Consider the following 27,904-nt stretch of genomic DNA (forward strand, 5'->3'; position numbering starts at 1 on the left):
GTAAGTACGCAGCTAGCCCGCCACGTGCTCATGTCCTCCGTCGCCAATGTCCTGGTCGTGGGGCGTGGTTTATCCTTCAGACGTCCTTGAGACGCACGCTGCAATCGGCGGGATGTGGACAGGAGCGACCGGTGCTCATGGGACGAACGCTCGAACGTCCCCGAGCCGCGGCAGCAGAGACCAGGTAAAGCCAGTAACCAATGCGAAGGCCTCATCCAACGCATGCATGTGCTTAAGACAGTATTTCCTTGTTGTTGTCGCCCTTGGACAGCGCCCTTACGACGGCCTCCTCTCGGGCTTGGGCTTCCTGGGGCCGCCCTTCAGGGACTTCATGCGCGTAAGGAAGCCGCTGGGCTTGGGCTCATCGGCTGGACCAGCCTCGCCGGTGGGCAGTCTCTCCAAGTTCGGCCGTCCAGGGGAGCTCGGTGCCCGAGCGCGACCGGGCCTCTGCTGCTCCGAAATCCTGATCGACGCGCCCTTCTTCTCGTACGCATCATCGTAATCATCGAAGAACGGGTTCTTCTCCTGCATCTTGCCCCTGCCTCCTGCACTCATCGGGGAGCTCTGGCCGTTCGGGGGCGGCGGCGGCGGGCGGCGGAATTCGTACTGGGCATCAGGGGACACGACGCGTCCTCCGTAGTCGCGACGGGGCTGCGAGATTCCGCGGATCCTCTGGGCGAGAGACTTCTTACGCGCAAGACCACCGCCACCACCCATGCTGCCTAGACCATCGTTCTCAGAGCCACGCCTTTCCAAGTCCTTCCTGCTCGCAGGGGCACCCTCGAGGAAGGTGCTCGTTCCCAGACCGTTGGACTCGTCGCCGTGGATGGCCTCGATATCTGCCTTCGGGTTGTAGAAGCCAGTCTGGGCAGCAGACGGCTTGGGGAGCGGCTCGGCATCAGTGCGGGCGGCAGACGAAAAGTCCGAGAATCCCTCAGCGCCACGACCGTGGAACTGGTCGAGGTTCATGCTCTGGTTGACGGGACCGGAACCGCCCATGACGTTGTTGGCGGAACCCTCCGGGAACGCCTGCATCGGGGCCCGCTGATCCCTCTTCCGGTTACGGTGAGGGTTGCAAGCATCGAAGGGACCATCATGGTGGAACACTAGGCACATTTGTCAGTAAAACGTTGCAAAACACTCCCCAAATATACTTACTGCTGGGGCCGTAAATGCCCGAGACGTCGAGCTTGTCGATAAGGTCAAGACCCCTAGGCTTCCTCACTTTGCCGTCCTTGGTGCGGCCGGATTCCCTCTCCTTGCGCTCCCTGTGCCTCCTCTCGCGACGTCTGCGCTCATCCTCCATCGACGTCTTGTCCATGATCGAAGACTCAGAGTTGCGACGGGGCCTCCTGTTCTCACTGCGGCCGGGGCTCTTGAAAATGTCGAGCTCCTCGCGAGGCGGGGGGCGACGGGGAGGAGCCCGGGAGCCGCTGGCGTTGCGGCGGTGGTCGTCGTCGGGGCGCGGCGGACGCCCAGGAGCAGTGCCCGATCGCGACGGGCCAGGCGGACGAGGGAAGGAAGCACCTGCCAAGAGTAAGCGACGTCATTCCGAGGGTTGGGAGCCAACAAGTGCATACCAGTCGGGCCTGCCTTCTTATCATCCTTGTCCTGAATGCTCATCTCGGCCTGGTGTTTCGGATAGTCAGCAAACAGTTTCGTGAAGACGGCAAACTTGTCCATTTCGACGGACGGTGAGCGAGAGTGCGGGAACATGGTGACCGAGGAGCGAGGGCGCGCAGATAATTTTGTGCAGAGGGCGGGTCGCGCAGAGGGCGGACGGGCAGTCGCACAAGCGCCTTTAGAGCGGAGCTTATCTGCGGGCAGAAGCAGGGGCGTGGAAATAGACTCGCGACGTACAAACAGCTCTTCCGCAGCGGATGCGTAGTTGGGCTTGTCAGACGGGGTGGCCATGTTGTTGGCTTGATAGGGAGGGAATTGCGTTTGGAACTGCGTTTGCGGAGCGGAGGCCTCGAACTCGGCCAAAAAGGGGTTCCGCGAGTGCGGACGCTGGGCGGTGGTGCGCGGGGTGGGCAGCGAGGGCGACGGCGACGGCAGGCCTTGGGGCGATGCAGCGCGGTTGCGGAAGGGATTGTTGGAAGATAAGTTGAGCGACAGGGCGGGCGAGGGCCGGCGCTCTAGTAATGGGAGACGTAATCAGCGGCGCTATGGGGCAAGGATGTCGCGCAAGGAGACGCATGAAACGGCGACGGCAGCATAGGTGTGGATGTCTGGATGGTTTGGCAACAGGGGAACATACCTGGCACTGCGGGCTGGACGAGCGACATGATTGCCGCCCGACGACGAGCTTGGCTGGACGATTACGATCGGCTGCTAATAGGACCACCGACGGCGAGAGATGAGGTGTTGCGTGTGTGCGGGACGCAACGAGTAGGACAGAGCGGGCAGCCTGCGCTGGAGCTGTTGCGCGGGCGACGCTTGGGCGCCCAAGAATGCTGAATGATGAAAGGCTGCTCGGATATGATAGCGCAGTGAGATTGAAACAGTGGAGGGGCGTGTCCGGGTGGGTGGTCTGGCGCGGGCTCAGCGGGCTCCAGGACGGCGGGTAGGACGTGCAAGAGGGGTTCGCGGAGTCGCAGCGCGCTGTCCGTCTCTTTTAGGTACGCTCTGGCAGCAGCGACGCAGCGAGACCACGCCAAGTTTCTCGCCGACCAAATGCTGAGGGCGTGGTGCCAGAGGTGACTAAATTGTTAGCGAGTCAGCTGCAACCCCGGTGACCCTGGCGATCGAAATGCGCACGCCCAGGCCACTGCCAGCACCAGAACGGCCGAGGCTGGCGCGGTGCCGGTTCCTGGCGTGCGCAGAGGCCCGGCTGAGGAAGACGCCGCGCTGCCCAGCCAGCCAGCCAGCCAGCCCGCAGCCCGCCAGCCCGCCGCCCGCCCGCGACTGCAGCCGGCCCAGAGCCACCGCGCGCTGGCTGACGCGAAAAGTGTCCATGAGCGCTGCGCGTGCAGCCGCAGTCCGCAGCCCTGCCGGCACCCTGCCAGCACCCTGCGCCGCGGCCTGGCCACTCACGGCGCAGCGCGCGCGGGCAGCCCCCATCAGGGCGCGCGCGCCCGATCTCGCCACGACCCAGGCCGAACCGCTGCCAACTTGCGGGGAAAGCGCTGGTGCCCGTTTCGGCGCGCCATCGCAGCCGCCGGAAATTCGACGACCCTCCCCGCCTCTCCCTGAGAGGAGCCTCCTGGCCACGCCGAGCCAACCAGCCTGCCGCCACCCCAGCGCTGCTTCTAGCTGCCAGCGCTCCGCCTAGCATCCGTAGCTCCGCTTGGTAGCGCCTCGTCGCCGGAAGCCAGCCCAGAGGCACGCGTGCCCGCCGCCTCACCACGCACGCCTCCCGCTGCACAACCGCGCCCGCGAGCCAGCGCCGACCCGACGCGCACATGGCCCTGGCCCAGGCACCCGAGGGCGCCGCCCCTGCCCCTGCTGCTGTCGCCGCAGAGCCGCTCTACGGGGGCTTCACCCGCTTCGAGCTGGAGCTGGAGGTGAGATTACAAATGCGCCGGCCGGGGACGCGCACAGCTCCAGGCTGACCCGTCGCAGTTCGTCCAGTGCCTGGCCAACCCGTGGTACCTGAACCACCTGGCCGTGCAGAAGTACCTGGACAACCCAGACTTTGTCGCGTATCTCGACTACCTGCAGTACTTTGCTCAGCCCCAGTACGCAAAGTACCTCACGTACGTCATCCCAGTGCCGCCCTCTTCCGCCGCCGGGTGGAGCTGACCCGCCGCGCTACCACAGTCACCCCGGCCCCACGCTGCGCGCGCTGCAGTTGCTCCAGCAAGAGCAATTCCGCAAGGAAATCATCATGCCGGACACCGTCGGCCGCATGATTGAGGAAGGCGTCCGAGCCAGCGCCGGAGATCGTCACGGCCGGCCATGAGATTTGCAATCTCAGATTGAGTCCCGTGAGCACGCCATTAACCCCGCCCAAATCCCGTGGAATGGACAGACGGAAAGAGGCTTGCATGCTGCAGCTGCTCACCAGGCATTGGCGCCGTATGCGGAAGGTGTTGTGTGAGAGCAGCATTTGCACCTCGTGTTGCCAGGGACTTTCTCCACGCGTTTGACGTTTACCATGATCTGCACCACCCCAGCAGCTGCGTCGCGGAGAAAAACCTTGAACGGAAGCCAAAAAACCAAACGCGCATCTTTTCCGACTACATCGCCGCCAAGCTGCAGATAGATCCCCGCGAGGCGAGCATTCTTCGCGGATACACAGACGTCTGTTATCAAATTCCTTTTCCAATCGGCCGTGTGCAATCTTAACGCCTGTCTGTTAATGCGTCGTGCCACCTGTCGGACGCACACGTTGCGCGGGCCACTCTTCATCGTTGTTCTTTTTTTGTTTCTCGCGTGCCTACTGTGTACATTCCCCGTCCTACTCGGTACGCCGGTATGGCGAGTTAACTAGTAGTGGTAGTGCGGCGCAGTCGAGTAGCCATGCCGCCCGCCCATGCATTATTGTTCTGAGATCATGAGCCTAAACCGACATCAAGATCAATCGGTCGCGGTGCTTCCATGACATCCCTGGCCAGCCCTATCGCCAAAACCGACCTCCGAAAGACATTCAATTCCTCCCCGTCCTTGCTTCAGGATGTTTTAGACGCGCGTCGTCCAGTGACAAAGAAACCGTGGCGGACTTGTGTCAATCGTGACCACTGCTCTGCGCGCAGTTCAACGCACGCTTCATCTATTAGCCTCTGCGCAGCTGGAATAATCAAGAGCCAAGGATTCTCTACCTTGCTATTAATATCTCTACCGTTCTTCGAACCGACCAGCTCTCGGAATATCGGCCAGTAGTGTTCTAGGCAATAATGCGCCACAACACTTAGGAACGAGACCGGAAGAAGGCGCAGACATGACCCAAATTGCCATTCTCACGCTACCATCCCGCATGGAGTTTGCCGAAGGATCCGGTAGTCCCGAAGCAGCATACGTACAAGAAACCGCCACCCATGTGACCTGTGGAGAGGAATAGGAGTACATGAGCAACCGGCACGGCGCAGTCAGTCCATGAGTCGTGGACTGGAGTGGCGCAGAGCTACTTCGTGGCGCCGCTGATTCACGGTTGGCCGAAATGCTCTCCACAACCCATGCATCTCGACACCTTTCCGACAGTAGTGTGTCGCGTTCCCCTGAATGTATGTGGGAGAGCCCTGCCGGTGACGTGCACGGTCATGCACCAGGTCGCTACAGCGACGCCGATAATCTTACGATAGGACCCTCTCCTTTCGTCCTGCACTGTCCGTGAAGTGGAGGCATCATCAATCCTTCTTGCGAACTGACGTGTCATAGCTGCTGAGATGTGGCTCTACCAGTTGTCTGCTGAATGCGTGTACGATTCTGCATGGGTTTGCCGTGAACAAGGCGGCTATTGCTGACACCGGGCTGTAAGCCTTGCGGCTCCACAGAGTTCGTACCAGCACTCCTTCCATCCTTCGCAAGGGAATGTGGAACCGCCTAGCTTTGCAGCCACCACCCCGCGATGTCTACCGAGAAAGCACTGTGGCACTGCGGTAACGAGAAGTCTGTTTACGAGATAATCTTGCTTCTTATCACCTCTCCCCCCCTTCGACAACATCACTGTTAGCAGCTCCACTTGGTGCAATACGAGTAAGCCACGGCGTCTCACAATACGTGACCGATCGTCAACGAGCTGAGCGTGAAGCGTGCTCCTCTGACGACGGAAAACTGATGGAATCATCGATCTGGAACCGGTTGCGTGGTTAATGAACCAAGCGTCACTACCCGGACGATCTCCTCTGACACCGCGGCGCGATTACCTTACTGCGAACCGACCTCGGACTCCTAGCGCGGAATGATCTTCGAGCAAGAGTCGTACGCATGAATCGATCATCACACGGCAGTCGAGCTCGCCGTGATGCATTAAATTCAGATTGGCGTTCCATCTTGGGCGTCGAAACTGCCCATCAATCCATCCCCCACAAAAAAAAAGTGTCTCGTCCAACGCCGTGCCTTGTATCAGGGCCTGTGAATCTTCGAAAACCCGTCCAATGCCTCTGTTTCGCCGTCGCCATGCAGAATGAAACCCATACCCATGCAAAACTCCATCAACGCTTTTTCGGCCGCACAGCCCATGTCCTCCACCATGTCGCTACTCTCTCCACTGCTTCGCGCACTTGGTGCACTGTGAACACGACCTCAGAGTCAGCCATCCATCCCACACGCGAAAGACAATCCTCGCCCCTCCCCAAATCGAAACACTCCACTCATTGTAACCTTCCCCGACCATCCTCCACACGAAACACTCCCGAGACGAAGGGAAAAGAAGCAGACGCACCTTGAAGAACGACGTCATGGGCTCGTCGGCGCTGCGGATCTGGATCTGGTAGAAGTAGGCGCGGTCGCCGCCGCACTGCATGTTGGGGCACTGGACCTCGGTCTGGTCGACGTTTTCCCACGCGTCCTTGCCGCCCAGCACGTCCTCGACCTCCTTGCGCTTCATCGTCTTGCGCTCGTAGTAGCGGCGGTCCAGGACATACTGGTACGGGCAGCTGCGGCACTCGAAACGGTTCTTGCCGCGCAGCGCTGCGTCGGCCGAGTTCTCGGGTACGTTGTCCGGGACGCGCGAGACGGTGAGCGTGTTGGAGCAGGCGGGGCAGACTGTATGGAGTGGTGGTCAGCGGTAGTTCTTTTTTTTTTTTGGCTCCGAAGGTGGTGACTGGAGCGAGAAACCTCGCCGGCTGCACAGCCTCGAAGACGCAGTGCCGGGTGGAAATAACACGTACAGAGCAGCATCGTGAAACGCGATAAGTCTTCGTTGTCTGAGCGAGAGCGTCGGGTGTGGCGCGCAGGAAAAGTGGTCGGTGTATGGCCAGAAAATGTAGAAGCCTCAAGAAAACGGCAAGCCTCCGGTGTCGATCATGGCGGGGGTTGCAGCAAAGCGGGCGGGCAAAAAGTCCCTTGACTTTTGCCTGCAGCAGGTGGGCTTGTGGAGGGTCCAGTCAGAAGCGCGCCGTCAGTCGCCGCCGCGCCAAGCGCCCAACAGCCAGCAGACCCTCCGCGTCAGGAAGGGCTCCCTGATTCACCTTTGGGTTGCTCGGCTTTTGTTACTGCTCGATTCTGACAGCCGCTGCATACACACTTTCGAAGCCCCTTCCGAATCCCATCTTCACGTTCTGGGTTACGGGACAAGTCGAGAATCTCACCCTCCCTCCTCATCCGTCACCCCTCCTGAGACCCCCGCCAGCCGCCGCCGCCGCCGCCTCTCCGCCGAAACGAACCAGAACAACCGCGCGTCCGCCCTCTCCACGATACGAAGCCACATCGCGAACGACGGTCCTGCTCCCCTTCAGGCGTCCACCGTCTCGACCTCCCTGGCCTCCCTCCCCAAGCTCCTGCGGCCCCCCACCAAGAAACCAAATCTCCCCCATTCCAAGGCCCACGGCGCTAAAAGAAAACAACACTCGGCACTCGGCGATACAACCACCATGTCCGACGATCACGGTGCTTCTCCGCGCGAGCTCCTGATGGAGGCCTGCCGGCGCAACAACACGTCGCTGCTGGAGGAGGTGCTGGCGGAGCTATCCGCGGCCGGCGGCGAGAAGGCGGCAGAGCACGTAGCCAAGACGCTGAACGACGCGCGCGACGGCGTCGGCAACGGCGTGCTGCACTTGGCCGCGACCAACGGAGCCTGTACGTTGAAACAAACAAGACCCTCTCTTTTCCCAGTAGTGATGTACTACATTGCTTTTGCACACACACACACACACAAGCCCCCTCCCCTTCCGGCTTTTGGGGAAGAATGGTCTGGGAAAGAAAGAAAAAGCCAATACGCCCACCTACCTCCTCACCCCTTCCTCTATGTCCGCCGGTCCAACATCCCAGTCTCGTGTCTCACATCCGCTTCCCGCCCCTCCCTGCCTCCCCCCTTCCGTCCGATCTCATGCCCATGTCATGTCTCTCTCACCGACCAAATCTCCATATATTGTGGCTTTTTTTTTCCTTGGTCAATCCGTCGCCCCTTTACTAATCTACCCTACCCTACCACAAAACAGACGACGTCCTAGACATCCTGCTCGACCAGGAAGGCCTCGAGATCGACGAGCCGGACCGGATGGAGAAGGACACGCCGCTGCACAAGGCGGTGCGCTTCGTCAACGCGCTGGCCAAGGACGAGTGGGAGAATGGCGCGCACGTCGTCGACATACTCGTCGACGCCGGCTGCGACCCGCGGATACGCAACAAGGCCAAGCTGCGCCCCTTTGACCTCGTCGACCCCCGCAACCAGGAGCTGCGCAAGATGCTGCAGCGCGCCGAGTTCGCCATGACGGCCGGCGGCGACGTCGTCGAGGAGGATGACGACGATGGCCCCACTGGCAGCGGGAGCGACAGCGATTGAGAGAGAGACGCGGGTTTGGTAAATGACGAACGGGTGGCTTAGATCCGATTTTGGATTACAATACGGGCGTTGCGGTAGAGTTGATAGATAGCTCTCAGCTTGCACGAGCAGGCGTCTCAGGGCTTTGGGGTTCAGGTGTTCATAGGTCACAGAGCAAAGGGCACATAACAAGCGAGTCTCAGTAGAGTCCATTGAATCTTTCATTGGACCATGTACGCTGGGGTGTTCATATCAGGGTTTCGTTCCGCCCTGTGTATAACCGATGGCTATTAAGAAATCCGGATCCGTCCATCTTTCTCGTAAACTCCATGACCTTTAGAATGCTCATGACCGTCAAACGCCGATAGCCCCTGGGGTATCAAGGATAGAGGAATGTTGGGAGTAAGATCTAGTGGGTATTAGCGGATACTTCAACCATGACAGAGGGTGATGTACTTACTGCGCGACGCAAGTCTTACTCACTTCTGGTCCTTGTCATCCTCACACTCCTTGACGTTGTCCTTGGGAGCAACATCCGAAGCACCATCCTTGGAAGACTCCTCCTCGGGGGCCTTCTTGTCGAGGCCATCCTTGAAGAAGCTCATCTTCTTGAACTTGTCCTTCTGGCCGAAGTCCTCGGCCCACTTGGAGGCAGCCTGCTGGACCTTCTTCTCTTCCTCAGCTTCGGCGTTGGTCTTCGTCTTTTTGGCAGTGCCCTGTAAGTGCAGTTATCCTTTTTCCAAAATGACTGCAAAACTAGGGTTATTCTTGTACCGGAGGGGCGTGGCCGGCGGCGACGATCATGGCCTCGATCTGAGCGAGGCGAACCCTCTCGCGCGACACACCCATGCCGATGGCGGTGTGCTGGAGCAGCTCAGGGTGTCCGATGACCGAAGCGCGGTAGTCGCGCATGTAGTTCGTCTTGAACTCGAACGGGCTGGTATCGGCGTGGCCGGTACCGACGTAGCGGGCCTGCAGCTGCTCGAGCTGCTGCTGGGTGCGGAGCTTGTCGGCCTGCGCGTCGCGCGTCAGCGAGATTTTCTGGCAACGTGAGGCGGCGAAACTTACCATAGTTGCTGTTGTGGGAAGTGGTAGTGATAGAGATTTGGGAAGTGCGGTTACGATTGGAAGCTGGGCAGGTTGCTGCGAGCGCAATCGTTGTTGGAGGCAGAGGTGAAGGTAACGGAAGAGGATGAAGCGGCAGCGGCGATCGCCCTCAAGTCGCGGGGTGGCGTGGCTAAACTTCGGCCAGGGTCGCGTGCCTGCCTCGACCGTTCGCGCGTCTGCCGTCGCGCCTGCCTCTCACGCAGTGCACGCCAGCCGCCGCTTCCTCCACGCCGCCTGCCCTTGCCAAATTCCCCGGGAAGCCGCCATTGGCGTCGCGCCGTACCATCCTCCGCCGCACAATCACACTGTCGCCTTTCTGCCTCCATTCCATGGCACACCAGTCTGTTGTCTTAGCATCACTTCCACAGGTTTAGCTTGATATACCCGCGCAATCCTCACGACCTCGTTATTCGCGCAGTCACTTGACTCCTCACCATGCCCGAAATACCAATCACCCCTGGTTCACCCAGCCGCTCCGCGAATGAGGACACTCCCATGGACGATGTTCCACCCATCAATTCCATGCCGACGCGCCCACCCGCCGAGGTACCCTACAACCGCGAATTCGAAGACAGCGTGATGCGCGCCATCTTGGATCCCCCACCCACCAACGATGGCATCGAGTCTCATGGCCCGCTCCCGGCCTTCTTGCTTGGTCGCGACACGGTACCGCACGAAGAGTTGCCTCTGCCATTGGACGACCCGCGCCGGCAATACAAATCCGAAATCCCAGGAATCAAACTTACCCATCCAACTGGCGCGTACGAAGGGGGAAATCCGGATCCAACCGAGGAGGATAAGGCCTGGGTCCGCGCGTGGATGGAGCGCAACAACATCAAGACGAAGGAAGATCTGGATCGCGGCAAGGCTGAAGCCACTCAGGAAGTGCTGGACGAGATGCGGAAGCGCGCGAGGGCCCGCAAGGCCGCCATCGAAGAGAGGGAAAAGGTCGAAAAGGAGCTCAAGGCGCTGAACGACCAGCGCGAGGTCGAGCTCAAGGCACAGCGCAGCATCATCGAAAAGGCCAAGGCGAAGAAGGAGGAACGCAGGGCGAAGAGGACAAAGCTCGCTGCACCTGTCGACGAGGTGCATTGAGCTTGCTTGTCCTGTTTTCGTCTTTGCTTCTGGCTAATCACGGCTTGTCTTGCCTCAGGCTCCTCGACGAAAGCCTCCGTCGACCGAGCCTAGAGACGATACTGAAATGACCGATTTCGCACCCACACAAGACCTTACTCATCCAGTGGAAAGAACGCCTTCGAATGAAGCTCCCACTTCGGTGACACCACCCAATGTCACCAAAAGAGCTCCGCCAACTGCTCCAGCTAACATGAGAGCCCCAAAGCCATGGTCGTACCTCAGCGCTCCTCCGATCAGTAATGGAACCTCGGTAATGACCCCCGCTCTCACGAAGCAAGGCCCGCCAATTGCACCTGCTAGTATGAGAATGGGAAAGATATCTTCGTATAGTGGGCCTTCTCATGGCAAATGGGGTCTGCCAGCAGCGCAACCTGCGACAACAGGAAAAATCCCGGACCATGCTCACACTAAGATGAATATGTAACAATGATCGTCACACACGGACCTTTCTAAGGGGAATGCAGCTGACCTTGAGAAGTGCCGAAAAATGAGCCAGATGGTTTTGGAGAACAGTTGGAGGACGGATTGAAAGAGAAATAGTCATGAGGCCCTTCCGATGAAAGGAATTGAAGCTTTTGACGAGCGAGTTGGATGCTCAGGACAGGAAGCAAATGGTAGTGCGGTAGTGGAGGATCCGGTCGTACCGTACATGGTGAGGTCTCTAGGCTCAGGGAGCAGGAACGGTGGGGTCCTGCCTGAGGCCCGAGGCTACAACTGCCGGCCTGGACGGATCACAGTATAAAAATACTGTCTCTAGGCAGCATAGCATAGGAACAGCCAACTACTACCTCTTTTCTCTGACCTCCCTGTTGTCTCTCTTGTCTCACGTTTCGCCTGCCACGATGTGTGGTTGCTTCGACCGATCATCCTGGGTGTTCACCCGACGTCCTTTCCTTCGTCCATATGCGATTCCTCCAATGTGGATTTATAACATACAAATTGAGACCTCACACTTAACATCTAACCCTCACATCAACATCATAACCACTAAGTAAATACAGCCCAACTTAGATCCTTGTAGACGAACGGAACAAGTACAATCCTTTAGACGTCCAATTGCCTGCGCTTATTCTTTCCGTGTGGAAAAGCCGGTTTCATCCCGATTATTCAATAGATACTCTCCAAGAGTCACGAAAGAATAAGTATGGCTATTCCGCTTTGCGAACGTACCCACATTCAGTATACTACTGACTTGCTCTAGTAAGTACTTTGAGAATATAAAGGGAGGTCTAGCTACTATTTGTCTTCTACCACTGAGCGGCTACTTGCATACTATACGAAGGGAAAAAACGACAGGGATAAGAAGTACAGCCTACTTGTCTTGGCTCCTTTCTGTTCGGGACTTCCAACATGCCACTTCCCCAGCTGGCACGCACTGCAATAGACTATTATAAGTTAAGAGACATATTCTAATGAGTGTATTTAGGTTGCGTTAGTATAGTGCTTGAATGATGAAGAACTTCATTATATCTTTCGAATGATGCTGAAAATTATATATATACCGCACCTCTTCGCACTCACCATCGCTCGCCCATACCAGTTTGAAGGTACCGCGACGTAATCGAGAATGGATTGCCCTGCACTATTGCCTTGAATCAGCCGTGTCCAAACTTTACAGTGCCAGAACCACAAGGGAGATACAGACCCTTCTAAGCCTCCGCCACGCCCGGACATCTCGCTACGAGCCGCTGACCGCAGTGATGTGCCACCGAGCACCTACCTCCACCCGCTGCGCATGACACGGAATGTCGCGGCTCACGAGCGTCATTTCTCGTAGCCTTTTTGACCCCGTGCGAGCAAACAAGCAGACTGCGGTCAAAGTTTTGGAAATTGTCAATTACAAAAACAAGCACACATATCTCTCAACTTACTACGTCACCGCCGCTGAATAGAAGGAGAGACAACAGAGTACACTTGGCCGTTGCTCTGTTCGACGCGTACTGGTCCTTTCTCTTCCTTCGGTCTTTCGCCGAGTAGATGAGTACGATGTAAAAGTAGATGATATCTGGCATCATTCGCAAACCATAGCCGATCGTAGATTATATATGATGATGCTGTCCTCCACAGGAGCCACCTTGATGCAGAGTATCACTGTCCACTCTCTATGGATCGCCTCACCAAGCTGATCTATGACCTTCACAACATTACGGCCACACCGCACCATAAGTACTCCAGCTGGATAGCAACAGTAAGATCGTGGCCTATGCCGAATAATTGAACCAAGAACAAACATCTTTGTACCGAAGAGTCTCGTGAAGAGTGATGAAGAGAAGAAGGTAAAACGAAAGATTAGTTACGGTTTTAAAGACCCCCAATCAGGGCCTGACCACCCGACCCAACAATCACGACCATGTGTTCATGTGAACAGCTGAACTCGATCTCGGCACACATACAGCAGCAGGTGAACTTCCTGGACATGCCATCACCCATCGCTACCATCTCGACATGCACAATCCATTCCGCCGTGCAGAAAGACGAGCGTCTGCACCGACGACATCGACATCGTCTTCCTCTCACCTACGTACCCTGTCAACACCACAACCGCCACACCTGACCAAACCCCTTATTACATACGCGAGCAACAACGGGAATACAACCACATACACACACACATTCTCCCTCCAACCGCCAACGCACACTTTTCAAACATCGCAACCACATATATATATGTGTGTGTATATAACACGAGACCCATTATTACATACACGCCACACACACATCATCGTCCCCAGTCCGCCCCGCCCCGCCCCGCCCCGCGCCACCCCCACCCTCCCTCCTCAATCCTTTTCTCAACGACGACGACGACGACGACATGTCCATCCGTCCATCCATCCATCCATACCGTGCGCAGAGCAGGTCCCAGCCGGCCAGTTGATGGCCGGTGGCAGCGCGCGGCAACCAACCACAGAATGGCATCTCTTCGACCCGCACGGATCGGAAGGAAAAAGAGGAAAAAGAAAAGGAGAAGCAGAAAAATCAAAGACGAGACCTGACTAAGGAAGAGCGGGCGGGGATATATGTACATACATACATAAAGGGAGACAAAAAGAAATCAGTATGCGAGACGCTGTTAAATGCGTAAGCATGACGAAAACCAATTTGGGAAAAAAAAAGAAATTTCATGATGATGACAACGACGACGACGACGACGACGATACTAATCACGTACAGGCGGTGTTGGTATCTACAACTATCTACGTACTTTTTTGCCGAGAGAGGCCGCAAAGCCGACTACCAGGGCTAAAGAGTAAGAAGACAAGGAAAAAAAAAAAGAGAAAGCGAGAGAAATCCATACATAGAAACAACAATAGACAGATAACTAGACAGCCACATAAACAGTCTCGAGACGCAAAGAGACGCACTAGTAAGAGAGAGCGAGAGCGAGAGAGCGAGAGAGAGAGATAGACGACAAGACAAGACACGAGCAAACGCCACAAAACAAAAACAATACAACATGACTACCTAACAGCTCGAGAAAAAGAAAAAAAAACTAGAGATTTGGATATTGGAATTAAGGAAAAACCGTATTGGTCAGCTCCCTTACTACGCCCGCCCCAGCAGCCGGGCCCTATGTCAGACAGAAAAAAAAAAGCGCAACGAAAATACCAAGAAAAGAGGAACCCCCAGAGTTTATGCATAACGTCTGTCTTCTTTCGCTGGTGTGAACCCCTAACAAGAGGAAAAAGGTAGGTTTTCATATGAACAAGATTCAAAGTTTTCGGCAAACAATAACAAAGAAGGAAAAAGTGAAAGCAAGAGCCGCAAAGGCGCAAAGTTCGAGATGAAAGCGACGAACAGCGCAGGACGACGACGACGACAAGAAAGCCAGGTAGCAGTGGCGACTGTGGTAAAGGAAGAAGAAAAAGTATATGAAGAACAGGGGAAGAAAAACGCGGTGGTATCCCATCAATCCCCCAGACTACTCCCACACACTAACTACTCCCAGGTACTTTTAAAAGCCCGGTGTTGTCAAACCCCCCACCCCTTTCTATCGAGAGCAACAATCTCCATCCCTACCCTACCCTCTTGACCCCCTAAAAAAGAAAAAGAGAAAAGAAAAAAGAGAACAAAAGAAGACAATCAATACGGCGCATTAACCACCCCCAACAACCCCCCACCATTCCCCCCGTGCCCAGCAGCACCCCCCCTACCAAGAATGTCATCATCGTCATCATCCCCGTCCACGCCTATCCCAGCCAGCAGACCGCCCACGTCCATCCGCCTGCCCCCTCCTCCCGTCGTCACCACGCTCCTGCTCCGGGACCGGCCGCGGCCGCTCTTGGTGCTCTGGCCGGCGCGGCTCTTGACGCTGCGGCTGGCGCGGGCGGTGCCGTTGGCCGTCGTCCCCGCGCCGGCGGCGAGGCTGTTGTTGCGCGAGCCCTGCGTCGCGGTGCGGGGGCGCTGCTGGCCCGCCGCGTCGGCGGCAGCAGCGGAGGCGTCGGCAGACGATTGTGGTGGGGGAGGAGTCGTCGTCATGGCGGGGGTGCCTTCGCCCGCGAAGGCGGCGGGGATGTGCGGGACGGGCGGGGCGTAGGGGTCGGCGGCGACGTCGTCGAGGCCCATGGAGGACGAAGGGATGGTGGAGAGGGGTGGGCGCGTTTGATTGCTGTTGCCGCCGCCTTCTTCGGTGGTGCCGTGGCTGTAGCTGGAGCCCGGTGCGGCGTAGCTGTACTCGCTGGTGCTGAAGTCGGCCGAGACCATGCTGTCGCTGTCGCCGGCGTCGTCGTCGTCGCCCTCTGCGCTGCGGCCGCGGCGCGTCATGGGCAGCGGGTTCTCGCCCTTCTCCGACAGGACCCGCTTGAGGTCGTCGAGGCGGATGGCCGAGCGCGCCGACGAGCTCGAGTTGGGGCCGCCGCGGTTGCCGTCGTTCAAGCCGGACAGGGCGGAGCGGTGATAGTGGTTCATCATCGAAGGCGACGGCATGGGGCTGACGTGGCCGGTGGGGATGGTGACGCCCAGGTATCCGTTCGATGCCCGCGCGTCACCTCCGGCGGTAGCCACTGAGGAGTACGTGTGGGCTCGCTTGGTCCGGTGCGAGATGCTGAGGCTTCCCGACTGCGAACTGGCGTCCTGGTTTGATGCCATGGCCGCGAGCACCTCTTCCTTGTTCCAGGACTCCAGCATCTGGTCTCTGACCTTCTGCGGCAGGACATTCGACTTCGGGAGCTGAGAGTCCCTGTGATCATCCATGAATCCACCGCCAGAAATGTTCGGAATGCTAAGAGAGACAGAGAATGACCGGTTAGGACTGCCGGGGGCGCTGTTGGGCGGTGAGTAAACATTGTCCGTGTATCCCTCCGCAATGTGATCCACGAGATCCTGACGGTTGTCGAATGGCTTGAGCGCCTGGTGGTCAACCACCTCGGCCGGCAAGCCCTTCAGACCTGCCACCGACTCGATATCCTTGAATTCGGCGGGCGGCACAGAGACGCCCTCCAACCACATACCCGCCTCCTTTCGCCGGTTGATCTCGTTCCCGATCACCATTCCGGAGTGACTGGCAGCGAAGTTGAAGCTGGTAGAAAGCGCCCAGAAGTAGCCGTGGACCAGACTACCAAGGCGAACCTTCGCCGCTGCGCCCTCGATAGTCGGGATGTCCTCCTGCAGACGGAAAACCATCGGCAAACCGGTGCAGAGAGCGTTGACCCCAAGCTTTGCCACCAGGCGAGTCAAGAGAAGGTGCAGAATCAGAATCTCCTGGTCGGCCTCCAGCCCGTTTGCAGACGCAAACTGGTGCGCGTTCTCGTACACGGCGAGGTGAAGCAACTGGAGGAAGCTCGTCCGGAATCTCCTGGGGCTCTTGTCCCTCGGTGAGCCCGGGCTGGTCGCGTTGCTGACGGCTCTCCGCACCAGACTGTCGCCCTCCTTCCTCTCCTTCTTCTCGCCCTTGCCGGAGGAATAGGCCTCGGGCACTGCTCGGAGGTCCGTCTTCTTGAGCTCCAACTCCAACCAGACGAGCAGTGCGTCCGCGTACGCCCTCCTCACCTTGGGACCGGGGTCGCGGAGCAACCACTGCGTGCCTTCCCACGTATCAACACCGGTGCGGCTCCGACCGACGTGGCCCTTTCCGCGGGCCACATCCTTGCCATGCGCGTTTGCAATGTGCAGAATATCCTTGATAGCCTCCAGAGCAATCACTCTCGCTGTTTCAAACGAGAAGAAGTTGTCCGCGCCCGGATTCTCGTGCAGGTGTGCTGAGCTGGCCACCGACTCGACGGTACCTCTGGGATCCTCAATGGCCGCCGCGGTGTTGGAAGCCATGGAGTTGTTGGGAGCACCGGCCGGCTTCAAACGGGAGAGAACGGCGGTAAGCATGTCGGGAATCTGGTCGGTGTAGTAGATGTGCGTCGCCAGGTTCGACACGCACTTCTTCAGCTGTTGTACGAGTTTTTGTCGCGCTTCGCTTGGTGTCGTCGCCCGCTCGCTGGCATCGGCGGTGCTTTCCTGAGGAGCTGCAATGCTGTCCTTGCTTGCCTTTGCATCCATTCCGTTCATGAGAGAAGCAGGGCCGCCCACTTGCAGGAGCGTAAGGATGTGGCCCATCAAGCCAACCAGCACATCCATGACGCTCAGGCCGATGAAGTTGATGCGCAGATCGCCGAGGAGCCAAGCGACGAGCGAGGCCAGGATGTATTGCCGCTCAAAGTCACTCTCGACAGCATTACTCCGGACCAGCGAACTGGAAGCAGTGACAAGGATAACGTAGCGGTCCTGAACAGGCGCCCAACTGCACATCATACCACACAGCTCTGCCGGCCACGAACCGTCGACGACGCCGTTGGGGAAATGCTCGCTCGACTTGGTTTTTGACGTAATGAACTTCAGCGCTGCGAGGGTGGCCCGTCGTAACTGGTCCCGGCTGACAATCGTGAAGATGTTCCGTAACGCCTGAAGCGCGATGATTCCAGCCTCCTCTTCGGCAATCTTGTCCGCGTCCTCCGTGGTTCCCGAGGCGGCAAGTGCGTCTCCTTCATTCTCCCCAGGTACCGTCGACGTACTTTTCCTCCTGGCGTATGCGGTCTCCTTGTCATGATGCTCCTTCTCCTTGTCCCGAATTTCCAGCCGGGTCAGGTAAGCACCGTTTTCCGCGTACAAGTTGACGAGAATGACGGGAACTATGACATCCAGTTGCTTGCCGGCACTCAAGCTTTCCGAGCCAGCCACAGCCTTGACCGCGCGCAGGCCGGCCTTCCGGAATCGAATGGCGACAGGCCAGCTCAGGGGTACACCAGCCTGCGCGGGTTGCTGGTCCTCCTTGTTTGAGAACTGCGCGTACAGTTGCACGATTTCCTCGTACTGGGTGAGGTATTCGTTGTCCGCAGCGAGGGCCGCCGGATCCTGGTGTTCGCAGAAGGCCTCGAACATGGGCACGGATGCCTCGACCATGGTGACATCATTGGAGCGGAGGACGGTGCGCAAGACGCTGAGGACGCTGTTCGCATAGAGCGGGATGTCTTTCGGGCATTTTTCGATCAGCGCCTGGAGGATCTGTAGGGTGACAAGGACGCTCCTGCGCGAGAGAGTCAGTCAGTATCGATTCGCCCAAGCAAGCGGCGAAGCAATCCTTGCGGCAGCCCGCCTCGCAGCCCGCGCGCGAAGTCATGCATCGGGGAAAACCTACGCGATTCTGCTCCTCCAAACATCCCCGGCGGTCCTCTTGTCCAAAAAGTCGCCGACCTTGACCAGCTTGGTTCTCCGCGAGCTTGCGTAGAAGAGCAGGTAGCTCAGCTCGGAGCTGTTGGGCTTGACCTCCTCCTCGCGGTATCCCTTCTGCAGGCGCGGGTAGCACTTCAGAATCAGCACCTGGTGCTTGGGGCGACACGATTGCCGCAAGGAATTCATGGTTGTTGTCGCGGGTTGTTGTTGGGGCGGCGATTCTTCAGCCTCGAAAAGGCGCTGATGACGTGTTTGTTTTTCCCCTTCCCAACCTCAAAGTTTTTTTTGGTCCTCGGCGAAGAAAGCTAGAAGCTGGACCGACGCGCGGCGCGAACGGGGGTGGGCGACGTAGCTGGATCTCGTAATGCGCGCGCGCTGGCTGACGAAAGTGCGGGTGGTTGCCTGGAATCCGCAGCTCTCCCAGCCGGCTATGGCGCGGGTCGCGGGCGTGGTGTTGGGGGAGGGTTTGGGGGGAAGGGAGAGTGTTGTCGAGGGTTTGTTCGGATGGAGGGGCGCGCAACGGGCCGCTTGGAGACAAGTTCAGGCGCCGGCGGGCGGAGATTTGGGAGCTATGGGAGACGGAGCTGGGCCGTCAGGGGAGAATTACGGGCCTTGGGGTTGCGTCTGGCACGAGCGCCCTCTCTCTCGGGAACTCCTTTCAATTCCTCGCTGGCGGCATCGGGTCTCGGCCGGGTGTTTTGCGGCTGGGATGGGCGCTGGTGGAAGGGAGATCTGCCTCGCTGGTCGCAAGTGCTTCCGGCGTTGCGGCGGCGCCGCTGAAAACGTGTCGTCGAAGGAACCGGGCTGAGTGGTGGGCTTGCGGGTCGTGGGGCTGATTGGTTAGGCTCCGCTCGGATGCGGAGTTCCAGGCATTGCAGCTCCGGCCGACGCTGGGCGGCAGCGGGCGGATGTGTGGCAGGCAGGCAGGCAGGCAGGCAGGCGCTGGCGGCGAAGAGAACGGCCAGGCGGATGCGCACGAGGCTCTGCGGGCGTTCGCCTGCGCGCGTTCTCCAGGTCGATGATGGTGAATTGTGATGTGCCTGCACCCCGGGCCCGCATGGGTTCTGAGTCGGGGATGCGGCTGCCGACCGCAGAAACCTGGCCCTTCCCCTCCGCAATGGGCTTCTAGCGAGCACTACTCGCACACCCTGCACGACATCGGCATGCAAGCACGTTTGCACATCGCGACAGGGTCCAGCTGGCCGCGCGCGTCGCAACTAGCCAGCCTCTGTGTAACCCGCCCGAGTCTCTCACTCGTCCAACACATTGCAACAATCCGCGAATCCTTCTTCGTACGTTACCTAAACCACTCAATCACGTCGCCTCCCAGACACATCGCCAACCGTCGTCGCTGTTTGCAACTCAATCCAAACAAGCACGCAAGCCATGAGATAAGCATCCAGGACTAGAACGAAGAGAACGCTGCACTCGACCGCCCTCCGAATCAAAAGCCCAGCCCGAACGGAGCGCAGCTAGGGCAGGAAGCCGAAGAATGACAAACAAACACACTTGGGGAATGAGCTGCATGATACACATCATGCTACAAGAACAGAACCCGAACCAACTCAGAGGAGCACCTGCACACCCAAACACCCTCTAGCTAGGCCCGTAGGCCGTAACCCACACACACACACACACACACACACACACACACACACACACATTTGTCGTAGCTGGATCCGCGTATCGCCTCCTTGGATCAACCTTAGCACTGCCGTAGAGCTTAACCACGGCGGATGAAGCCAGTGCTTTGATTGAGTCCGCGGTGGAAACTCCCAATTCCTTGGAATCCCCTGCGGCTCGTTAGACCAATCTCAGCGCTGCATCCAAGCCAACATCACTTACTTCATGAGATCGATACCGTCTTCGTCCTTATCATCGCCCTCCAGCTGTGTGGGCAGCTGCTTCTTCACCGCCACCTCCTCAGCTGTATTGAATCGGCGACTGCTCGGGCGAGTGGGTGTTGCTGGAGACAGCTCTTGCGAGTCTCCCTCTCCCGAGTTGGACCCATCCCGGCTTCGACTTGCCGTGTCCCCCATAACGACAGGTGGTGAGCTTGGTTGCACCGGCCCAGCTTCAACCTCTTCCTCCTCCTCCTCCTCTTCTTCCTCTTCCTCCTCGTCATCATCGCCCTCGTCCTTCTCGTTCTCCTCATCATTTCCGAATCTAAACGGTCTTGAGTCCTTGCTTGGGCTAAAATCGACGTACGGGCGGGCAGGCGTGGATCCCAGATCGGCGAATTTCCAGAATGGCGCGGGCGAGCTTAGGTAGCAGTACTGGCTAGGCATCTTGGCTGTGCTGGGAGGGGCGAGATGTGGCTTGTTTTTGGCAACAAGGGGCGTGACGAGACCGTTGAACGTCTCCGGAAGGTCCAGGCCAACCGTCTTGTAGCCGTTTGTGGGCGGCGGCGAGTAGGACAGGTCCAGCGAAGAGCGGGGACGCGGCGTGGGACCCGGTTCTGTCTTGCTATCGATGACCGCCCCCGAACTGCGCACATTGCTCTCTTGCTCCAACGCGCGACCAAAGGTTGTGGCTGGCATGGATGTGAAAATAGCCTTGCGATCGTTGATGGGGGTGAAGATCTGATCGCTGTTGAGCTGGAGTTTGCGCTGTGGTTGTGGGCCACGATCGGGCGTGTAGGATTCATTTGCCGTCGGATAACTGGCCAGCGGCGGGGTAACGGAGCGGGGGGACTCCTTGACACGGAACTTGGACGGTTGGGACGGGGTTTGGACTTCGGGAATGACGGTGACGGCTCCATGCAGACGTTCGCTGGCCTGGGCGATCGCCGGAGAGTTAGGTCCGGAAGATCCCATGCGGGTTTTGCGGCTGTGGATGCCCTTCTTCAGAAAGTTCTCGCGTTCCTCCGGAACCAGCCGCCACTTCATACCCTTACCCGGCTCGTCTGTGCGGCGCGCGACCTTTTCAAAATGCTTGCTTAGCGAGAGGTTGTGACGGATCGAGTTCTGCCATCCGCCGCCGCTGTAGCGGTAGAATGCATAGTGCTTCTTGATGTACTCATAAATATTGGCCAGAGTCAGCTGCTCTTCGGGAGACGACATGATGGCTTGTCCAATCAATTGGGCGTAGCTGTGCGGGGGCTTCAGGTCCTTTGCACTGTCGGCGCTGTAGTCAATGTGCTCCGTGCTCTCAAGCATGACCCCACGGGAGTAGGCTCCAGAGGGAGATGTCTTGATTTTAGGAGACTGCTTAGTGCGCGAGGGAATGGGAGTGTTGGGCGCCAAAGGGCCCGATGAAGACGGATGGGCCTGGTAAGAGTGACTCTGGTTGTATTGGCCGTGCTGGCGAGCATTCGAGCCGTTGTACGGAGCGCTAGTTGGAGCCAGACCTCCTTGAGATCCAGCCGTCTTTCCATGACCGTTGTTCATCTGGTGGAACGAGCTCTCGTCCTGACCATCCTCGCCCTCACCAGACTCACCCTGCCTGGCGCGTGCGATAATCGACGGGTGAACATCGATCGACTCGCCAGGGCACACGAAAATCATCTCAGTGCCACAAACCCCAATCACGGAACCGGAGTGCAGCTTGACCTTCTCGCCACGCGTAAGAGTCCGATCGTCCAGCTTGAGGCCGTTGCGGCCGTTGACAAGAACGAACCACGAGTTCGCATCGGGCTCATAGTCGATCCAGGCGTGGATGCGCGACACTTGCTTGTCGGGGCCGAGGTCGATGTGGACCTTTTCGGAAGCAGTGGGTGTTTGCTGGCCATAGAAGCTGCTGGACTGGTCGGTTTGCTGGGTGGGCGTGCCGCCGTTTTCGTTCGCCTGGCGTGCGGAGTAGCCGTGTTCGCCTCTGCCGATGACGACGTGGGTCGACTTTGCAAAGAAGACCCAATTGTGGCCCTCAATCTTGGCGTAAGCCTGTGTGCTGCCCTTCTCGGCGATGGCGGGATCACGCTTCTGCAGTTCGTTGGAGAGCTCGACCTGGGCGTTCGTGACGTAGTTGGCAACACGGAGCAGCGGGACGACCTGGGTCAAGAGCTCCTCGGGGGTGGGCTTCTCCTTGTTGTCATCCTCGTCGTCGGTTCCTATTGTTCGGTCGCTCTGGGCGGAGGGCGGACGGGTCGGGACTCGCGGTTCAGCAGCGTCGGGGTTGTTCAGCTGGGTCGCTGTTACTGGTTGCGGCTGCGGGAGCGGTTGGCGTCGAACGGGCGAGCTTACTCTTCTCTTCTTGCGAGTAGGCGTCTCGATGGAAGCAGGCGTGTCGGGCGGCTCCTGGGCGACTTCACGCTTTGCGCCGCGACCGCCGCGGCTGCCTCTCGGAGGCATGGTGTCTGGAGGCTGGTCGCGGTCAGTCATTGCCGGCGGCGCAGGTGGTGATGGGTTGCAGCCGGGGCCGGGCAGCAGCGGGAGCGCAGGGCGGGCGCAGGTGGTGAGCTCGGTACTGCAGCAGCGCTGCAGGACGGGTGCTGGGACGGCCCCGGCTGCAGAAGCGGGTGGGCAAGGGCAGCGACTCACCTTCGGACGGCGCAGCAGCGGGCGAGGCAGCGGGGTCAATGGGCGGAGCAGGTGCAGCGGGAGCTCGCAGGAGGCGCGAGGGTTGGTGTTCGGGGCTGGGTGGTGGCTGGCCGGCGGGCAGGTTGATGTCGTTTACGAAGCTGTGAGGCTCGGACCGGCAGCGGAGGTCGCGTTATTTGGATTTTGCCGTGCTCACGTACGCGAAGCAGCCAAGGGTGGCGAGCCAAGGGCGCAGGACGGGAGCGATGGCGGGAGGTTTACATGCCTCGCGGGCAGGCAGGAGGAAAAATATTGTCGGCTCTCGCACGCGCTCTGGGCTTGTTTGTACCCCTTTGCTGGGCCGGTGGCCTCTGCTCGGGCGCTGTGCTGACGCAGCGGCGGAGCAGCCTCACCTAGATGCGACGCCCTGGGCCACGCTCCGCCCCCCCGGCAAACCGGCGCAAGTCACACACGCAGCGAGCCAAGGGACGCTCTGGAGCTCTGGATTGTTGCCCAACAGACGCGTCGCTGCCGCCTTGCAGCACGCGTCGCGCTTCTCCTTGCTCGGGCTCACGGGACCCGGTGCCCCACAGGCCACTCAGCGCCGGCCAATTCCATTCTTCCTATATGGGGCCACGGGGCCTGCGCGTATAACCGTGTAGGTGTTCTGTATACAACACCCTGTCCGTCGCCCTCGCCCAACGGACCAACCTGTTGTTTGTCGTGTCTTTAGCGTCGGCTGCTTATCGATCCGCTCAAATTTTCGTCATCGTCCTCTGGCTTCTGGACCCTGTCTGTGCGTACTCCGGGGTTCAAAGCTTCACCTTTCTTCCAATCGGCCCGCTTCCGCGGTCGAGTCTCCGTTCCCGCTGCGCAGCCATGCGGCGTGCGGCGTGCGGCGTGCGGCGTTCGACAGGACAGCCTTGGCAGCGTAGTGTTTGTTGTAAACACAGTGCGCGGTGGGCTGAATTATTATTTTCTGGCATGGCCCCCAATCGACGCTTCAGGAACGGCAGTCATCGGCGATGGTTGCACCGATGTTGTCATAGCCTCGACTGATGTCATGCCGCATGGCTAATCTGGGAATCCCGGGTAGGAAACAGACGCGGCAACGAGTGACGAGGGGGCTGGGAAGCTATTTTATTACAGCAACCAGGTCTTTTCGCATTTCTACTGGCTAGGAAATATTGACTTCCCATTAGAGACGCAATGACGTCGGACTCCCCGCTTCGCCGACTCCAATAACAGTTTTTAGCCACGGTTTCTGAACTCAAACTCAGCCAAGGTAAAATGCACGTCCAACACACTCTGTGCCCAACTTTATCTCGATGGAAAGCTCACTCCCGCATCGTCCTCGGCAGCTATGCCGAACACATCCCCCGGCTCAGCAGCACTTGTCAGTCTCCACGGACTTTTTTGAAAAATAAAAATTAAAAAACAGGTGCTTTCCGCCATCGGCCCGCTATCAAGGCTGCAACTACGTCGTTGGAAGAAAAAAAAAAGCAGCGAAGATTCATTCAGAGAGACAAGGTGCCTACTTGGCAGGACTGCCATCCTTCTGCGTAAGCCGCCTCTTCGCCGGCCGTACAACAAGATTGGTCTCGGAAATTCCAAGGTCATGTTTGATTGCCAAGGTGTGCAGAACAGGGGACGCCTGTGTGGGTGGAGTAAGAGCCTCTGGGGTGTGTGGAGCAGGAGACTCTTGAGTGAGCAGAGTAGGAGATTTTTGGGTAGGAGAGGTAGGAGACTCCGAACTTTCAAGCTCATGTTTGACTGTTGAGGTGTCATCAATTCCTACAGGCTCGACGGTAGACTCGAACAAACTTGTTCGCACCTGCGAGAGCTACGGACATAGACGCTGACGGTGAGGCTAATCTTGGGGACCCGGATGAAGTCCGAGGCTTTCAATCGCTCGTGTCGAGCAGTGAGTTTTTACCACAACAAAGACAAACCACAGCACCCTAGTCAAGAGGACTTGAAGTATGTTCGATAGTTATAATTACAAGCCAAGAGCATCCAACGTAGGTAAATTCTAGCTTCTGCGTATTTTATTCCAATCAGCTGGCAACAACGAGCAGCTGCACGTCCTTCTCATCCAAATCTCCCAATCCAACGAAGAAAAGTCAGTTCGAAAGAGCACCACACTAAATTGACCGCTCGCTCAAACGAACACGCCCCCCGTCTCACCGGACCCTATTCACATCCGCTAGCTCAATCCCCTCCTTCCCATCTTCATCGTGCCTGAAACTCGCCCTCCTCACACTCCCGCTCCCCCCTTGCTGCTGCTGATACTGCTGCTGCTTCTGCTTCTGCTGCTCCCTTGTCTTCAAATACCCCGCCGCCTCCCCCCTCTCCGCCTCATCGCTCTCCTCAATCTGACTCGCACTCCCCGCCCCGACTCCCGCTTCCGCTTCCTCTCCCACTTCCCGCTCCTCAGCCGCACTAGCACTATCCGAATCCTCCATGTGAATCCCCCCGACACTCTCCATCGTAAACGGGCTCGCCGTCGGCGCGTCCAACGCGGCCAACTCGGCCGCAGTGAACCACCTCGGCAGCACCCACGTCCGCACGGGGATCAGCAGCAAGATAAAGACGGGGAACCCGACGGCCGCGATGGTCTGGGTGATGGCGAAGGTGGCGCCGAAGCCGACGAGCTCGAGCGCGACGAAGGCCCACACGGCGGCGCGGCGGCGCACGCGGCGCAGCGGCACGCCGTCCGTCGTCAGCGCGCGGTCGCGGGCGAGGAACACCATCTTGGCCGTGATGCCGTTGCCCTCGAGCGCCTGCACGCCCATGACGAAGAAGAGGCCGGCCAGGACCGCCTGCGGGATCAGGTGCAGCACGATGAGGAGGGGCCCCGTCATGGTGCCGAGCGTGAGGAGGCCCTGCGCGAGGTTCGAGACGCGCTGCTCGACGACGTGGTCGACGACGCGGCGCGTGCGGTGGCCCTTGTTCGCCTCGTCGTCGTCGGCGTCCGAGACGGTGCGCGTCACGCAGAGCGCGTTGGTATGGAACGGGGCTTGGGGGATGAGCCCGTTCGGGAAGGGGATCCCGAGGAGGCCGGACACGCCCGTGGTGAGGCCCAGGAGGAAGATGTCCCAGTGGAAACCGGCGGGTTTGCGGAGGGGGAACTCGGTGCCTTGGGCGATGAGGGAGGATACTGTGGGGTGGGATTGGCTGTTAGCGAGCGGTGAGAGGGGGAAATGCAAAGGTGAGGAGAGTTTACCGTTGTGGTCGAAGTAGAAAAGAATGGTTAGGAGGATGGCGAAGGGGATGGCGAGGAAGACTTCTCCGACTTTGATGTCCCAGAAATGGATGAACCATCCCCGATCGGTGGTGGGGTAGAAGGCTTTGCTTGTGGGAAGCTTGAGAAGCTCTATGCCTTCCATCTTCCCGATGTGGGTGAAGCCGGTGAAGAAGATGACGGTGAGAGGGGTGGCGTAGTCCTCGATGAACTTTCGTACATATCTATGGAAAAGGGTGCTGTTGCCAACAACACCTCCAATGTAGGCCACCATGAGGACTAGAAGAGCGATCATGATCGAAAGGTAGGCTGATGTGTCGCCGGCCTCCCATTGGCGCGTCAGGACTTGGATTCCTTTTTGCAAGTAGATAAAAGCAACGTAGAAGCCGAAGATGTCGCAGGAGAAGCGAGTGACATATTTCAACCAGTTACAGGCGTTCGTGATGGCAAGAATCCAGTGCATGACAAGTGACCATCTGGAACTCGGTCAGCGAGGCCGGCAGCTTGCGGAGGCGACGTGGCAGTCTTTACGGGTTCTTACAAGCCGATCCAGCACATGAAGGAAAAGTAATTGATGCCATGTGGGACGATGATGTCGTACACCTAAACTGTCAGTGCCAGCGTCGAGAGATGGTCATGACGGACGTACGGTATAGTTGAAAACAGTGATGGGGCCTGTTGGCATCAGCGAATGCTCCACGATGAAGTCGCGGCTAATGCTCACCAGTGACGCCGACGATGACCAAAGGCTGGGCGGAGAAAATGGAGAAGACGAAGGAGGCAAGCACAGAAGCCAGCAAGACTTCATTGACGCCGAAGCTCGAGTCCGTCTTTGCAAACATGTCTAGCGAAAAGGCCAGGGCGGGGAGAATACTGGCGGCATGTTGGCATTGATCAACAGGCATCGATGTACGAGCAGCCTTACTTTGCGAAATACATGTAGATGGTCGCAGGGACGACCCTATAGTCCCACGCGTCGGTCCAGTCGGAAAGGTAGTACGGGGCTCGGCGGCGGATGTCATGGACCAGGCCTCTGCCCCACCGGATCTGCCACCACCTGTCACGCCTGTGGGCCGAGGCGCGAGTGGTGTGGCGACTCAGGCGGTCGTCGCTGGAGCCGGGAGGACGCATTTTCCACGAGGCCAGAGGACCGCGCTTCTGCCACGGCTTGCGCGATCTGCGATCGGTGGAGGGGCGCGAGGATCGCCGGTGGCCGGGAAGACTGCAGGCGTCGGACTGGGGCATGGTCGGCGGCGAGGTGGCACAGGCGGGGGGCGCTGGCCACTCCGGATCAGGCGATTTGTGGGCGGGTCAGGAGCGCGGCAGGCACATGGCGGAGGCCGTGAGGGAGCTCTCCAGGCTGGACAGGGGGTGCGGAGAAGTGAGATTAAGGTGGGTTGACGATCGCCGGCCGGTGGGGAGTCTGAGCGCGTCCTGGATCCCCACAGGCGAGTCATGCTCGCTTTGCATCTCTGCCTCCCCCAGTCGCCAGCCGCAGAGAAGCTCCCAGCGCTAGCGCCGGCAACCGCGTCGCCTCTTGACTCGCTTGCCGAAGCACAACCCCCTGCTTTCCTCGCGCTGCTGCTTCGCTGCTGCTTTGCTCCTGCTTCGCCCTCGCCGCTCTTGCATCTGCGCCTTCTCGAATTGGCCACCTATAACCGATTGCCTAGGTACGCATGTCACTTGCTTCCTCGGACGAGCTTGCCCGGTGGGGTGCACCTAGCCAGCCAGCCAGCCAGCCAGAGCGAACGTGGGAGTCGCATAGGTAGCTGCTTCTCCAATGAGATAGGTACATACATGCATACACATCTCCTCGCCTTGTATCAGCCTCCCTCTCCTGTAAACTCCACATCCATCCATCCCACACGTTACCATATCTTTCGTAACAAGCTACTATACATCAGTTTCAGCATACCATTCCCCCAGCATTACTTTCTA

General features: G+C 58.6%; 9 protein-coding genes across 9 annotated transcripts; 3 read left to right on the forward strand and 6 right to left on the reverse strand.

Moving 5' to 3' along the window:
* Positions 1-276: 276 nt before the first annotated feature.
* BKCO1_4100062 (pal1-domain-containing protein) lies at positions 277-2,288 on the reverse strand (the record flags this gene model as incomplete). Its single annotated transcript, XM_020275826.1, has 4 exons — positions 277-1,106; positions 1,159-1,527; positions 1,581-2,138; positions 2,261-2,288. 4 exons carry the CDS (start codon positions 2,286-2,288, stop codon positions 277-279), a joined length of 1,785 nt encoding a protein of 594 aa, XP_020128384.1.
* A 1,116-nt stretch (positions 2,289-3,404) lies between these two features.
* BKCO1_4100063 (mediator of rna polymerase ii transcription subunit 31) lies at positions 3,405-3,904 on the forward strand (the record flags this gene model as incomplete). Its single annotated transcript, XM_020275827.1, has 3 exons — positions 3,405-3,506; positions 3,565-3,698; positions 3,763-3,904. The coding sequence occupies 3 exons, from the start codon at positions 3,405-3,407 to the stop codon at positions 3,902-3,904; spliced, it is 378 nt and encodes a 125-aa protein (XP_020128385.1).
* Positions 3,905-6,139: 2,235 nt separating this feature from the next.
* On the reverse strand, positions 6,140-6,783 carry BKCO1_4100064 (dna-directed rna polymerase iii subunit rpc10; the record flags this gene model as incomplete). The annotated part of the gene is made up of 3 exons (XM_020275828.1): positions 6,140-6,172; positions 6,326-6,648; positions 6,774-6,783. The coding sequence occupies 3 exons, from the start codon at positions 6,781-6,783 to the stop codon at positions 6,140-6,142; spliced, it is 366 nt and encodes a 121-aa protein (XP_020128390.1).
* Positions 6,784-6,908: 125 nt separating this feature from the next.
* Positions 6,909-8,386, forward strand: BKCO1_4100065 (ankyrin repeat protein; the record flags this gene model as incomplete). The annotated part of the gene is made up of 2 exons (XM_020275829.1): positions 6,909-7,680; positions 8,043-8,386. The coding sequence occupies 2 exons, from the start codon at positions 6,909-6,911 to the stop codon at positions 8,384-8,386; spliced, it is 1,116 nt and encodes a 371-aa protein (XP_020128391.1).
* Positions 8,387-8,844: 458 nt separating this feature from the next.
* Positions 8,845-9,436, reverse strand: BKCO1_4100066 (splicing factor 3b subunit 10; the record flags this gene model as incomplete). The annotated part of the gene is made up of 2 exons (XM_020275830.1): positions 8,845-9,081; positions 9,140-9,436. 2 exons carry the CDS (start codon positions 9,434-9,436, stop codon positions 8,845-8,847), a joined length of 534 nt encoding a protein of 177 aa, XP_020128388.1.
* A 471-nt stretch (positions 9,437-9,907) lies between these two features.
* Positions 9,908-11,033, forward strand: BKCO1_4100067 (protein piccolo; the record flags this gene model as incomplete). Its single annotated transcript, XM_020275831.1, has 2 exons — positions 9,908-10,558; positions 10,626-11,033. The coding sequence occupies 2 exons, from the start codon at positions 9,908-9,910 to the stop codon at positions 11,031-11,033; spliced, it is 1,059 nt and encodes a 352-aa protein (XP_020128389.1).
* Positions 11,034-14,689: 3,656 nt separating this feature from the next.
* On the reverse strand, positions 14,690-18,451 carry BKCO1_4100068 (protein efr3; the record flags this gene model as incomplete). Its single annotated transcript, XM_020275832.1, has 2 exons — positions 14,690-18,119; positions 18,231-18,451. The coding sequence occupies 2 exons, from the start codon at positions 18,449-18,451 to the stop codon at positions 14,690-14,692; spliced, it is 3,651 nt and encodes a 1,216-aa protein (XP_020128392.1).
* Positions 18,452-19,988: 1,537 nt separating this feature from the next.
* BKCO1_4100069 (forkhead box protein c2) lies at positions 19,989-22,584 on the reverse strand (the record flags this gene model as incomplete). The annotated part of the gene is made up of 3 exons (XM_020275833.1): positions 19,989-20,058; positions 20,111-22,386; positions 22,447-22,584. 3 exons carry the CDS (start codon positions 22,582-22,584, stop codon positions 19,989-19,991), a joined length of 2,484 nt encoding a protein of 827 aa, XP_020128393.1.
* Positions 22,585-24,905: 2,321 nt separating this feature from the next.
* On the reverse strand, positions 24,906-27,211 carry BKCO1_4100070 (anion exchange family protein; the record flags this gene model as incomplete). Its single annotated transcript, XM_020275835.1, has 6 exons — positions 24,906-25,882; positions 25,949-26,442; positions 26,508-26,569; positions 26,616-26,641; positions 26,691-26,839; positions 26,892-27,211. The coding sequence occupies 6 exons, from the start codon at positions 27,209-27,211 to the stop codon at positions 24,906-24,908; spliced, it is 2,028 nt and encodes a 675-aa protein (XP_020128339.1).
* Between the last annotated feature and the right edge of the window lie 693 nt (positions 27,212-27,904).

The sequence above is a fragment of the Diplodia corticola genome, assembly GCF_001883845.1.
Source record: "Diplodia corticola strain CBS 112549 chromosome Unknown scaffold41, whole genome shotgun sequence".
NCBI classification, from domain to species: domain Eukaryota; kingdom Fungi; phylum Ascomycota; class Dothideomycetes; order Botryosphaeriales; family Botryosphaeriaceae; genus Diplodia; species Diplodia corticola.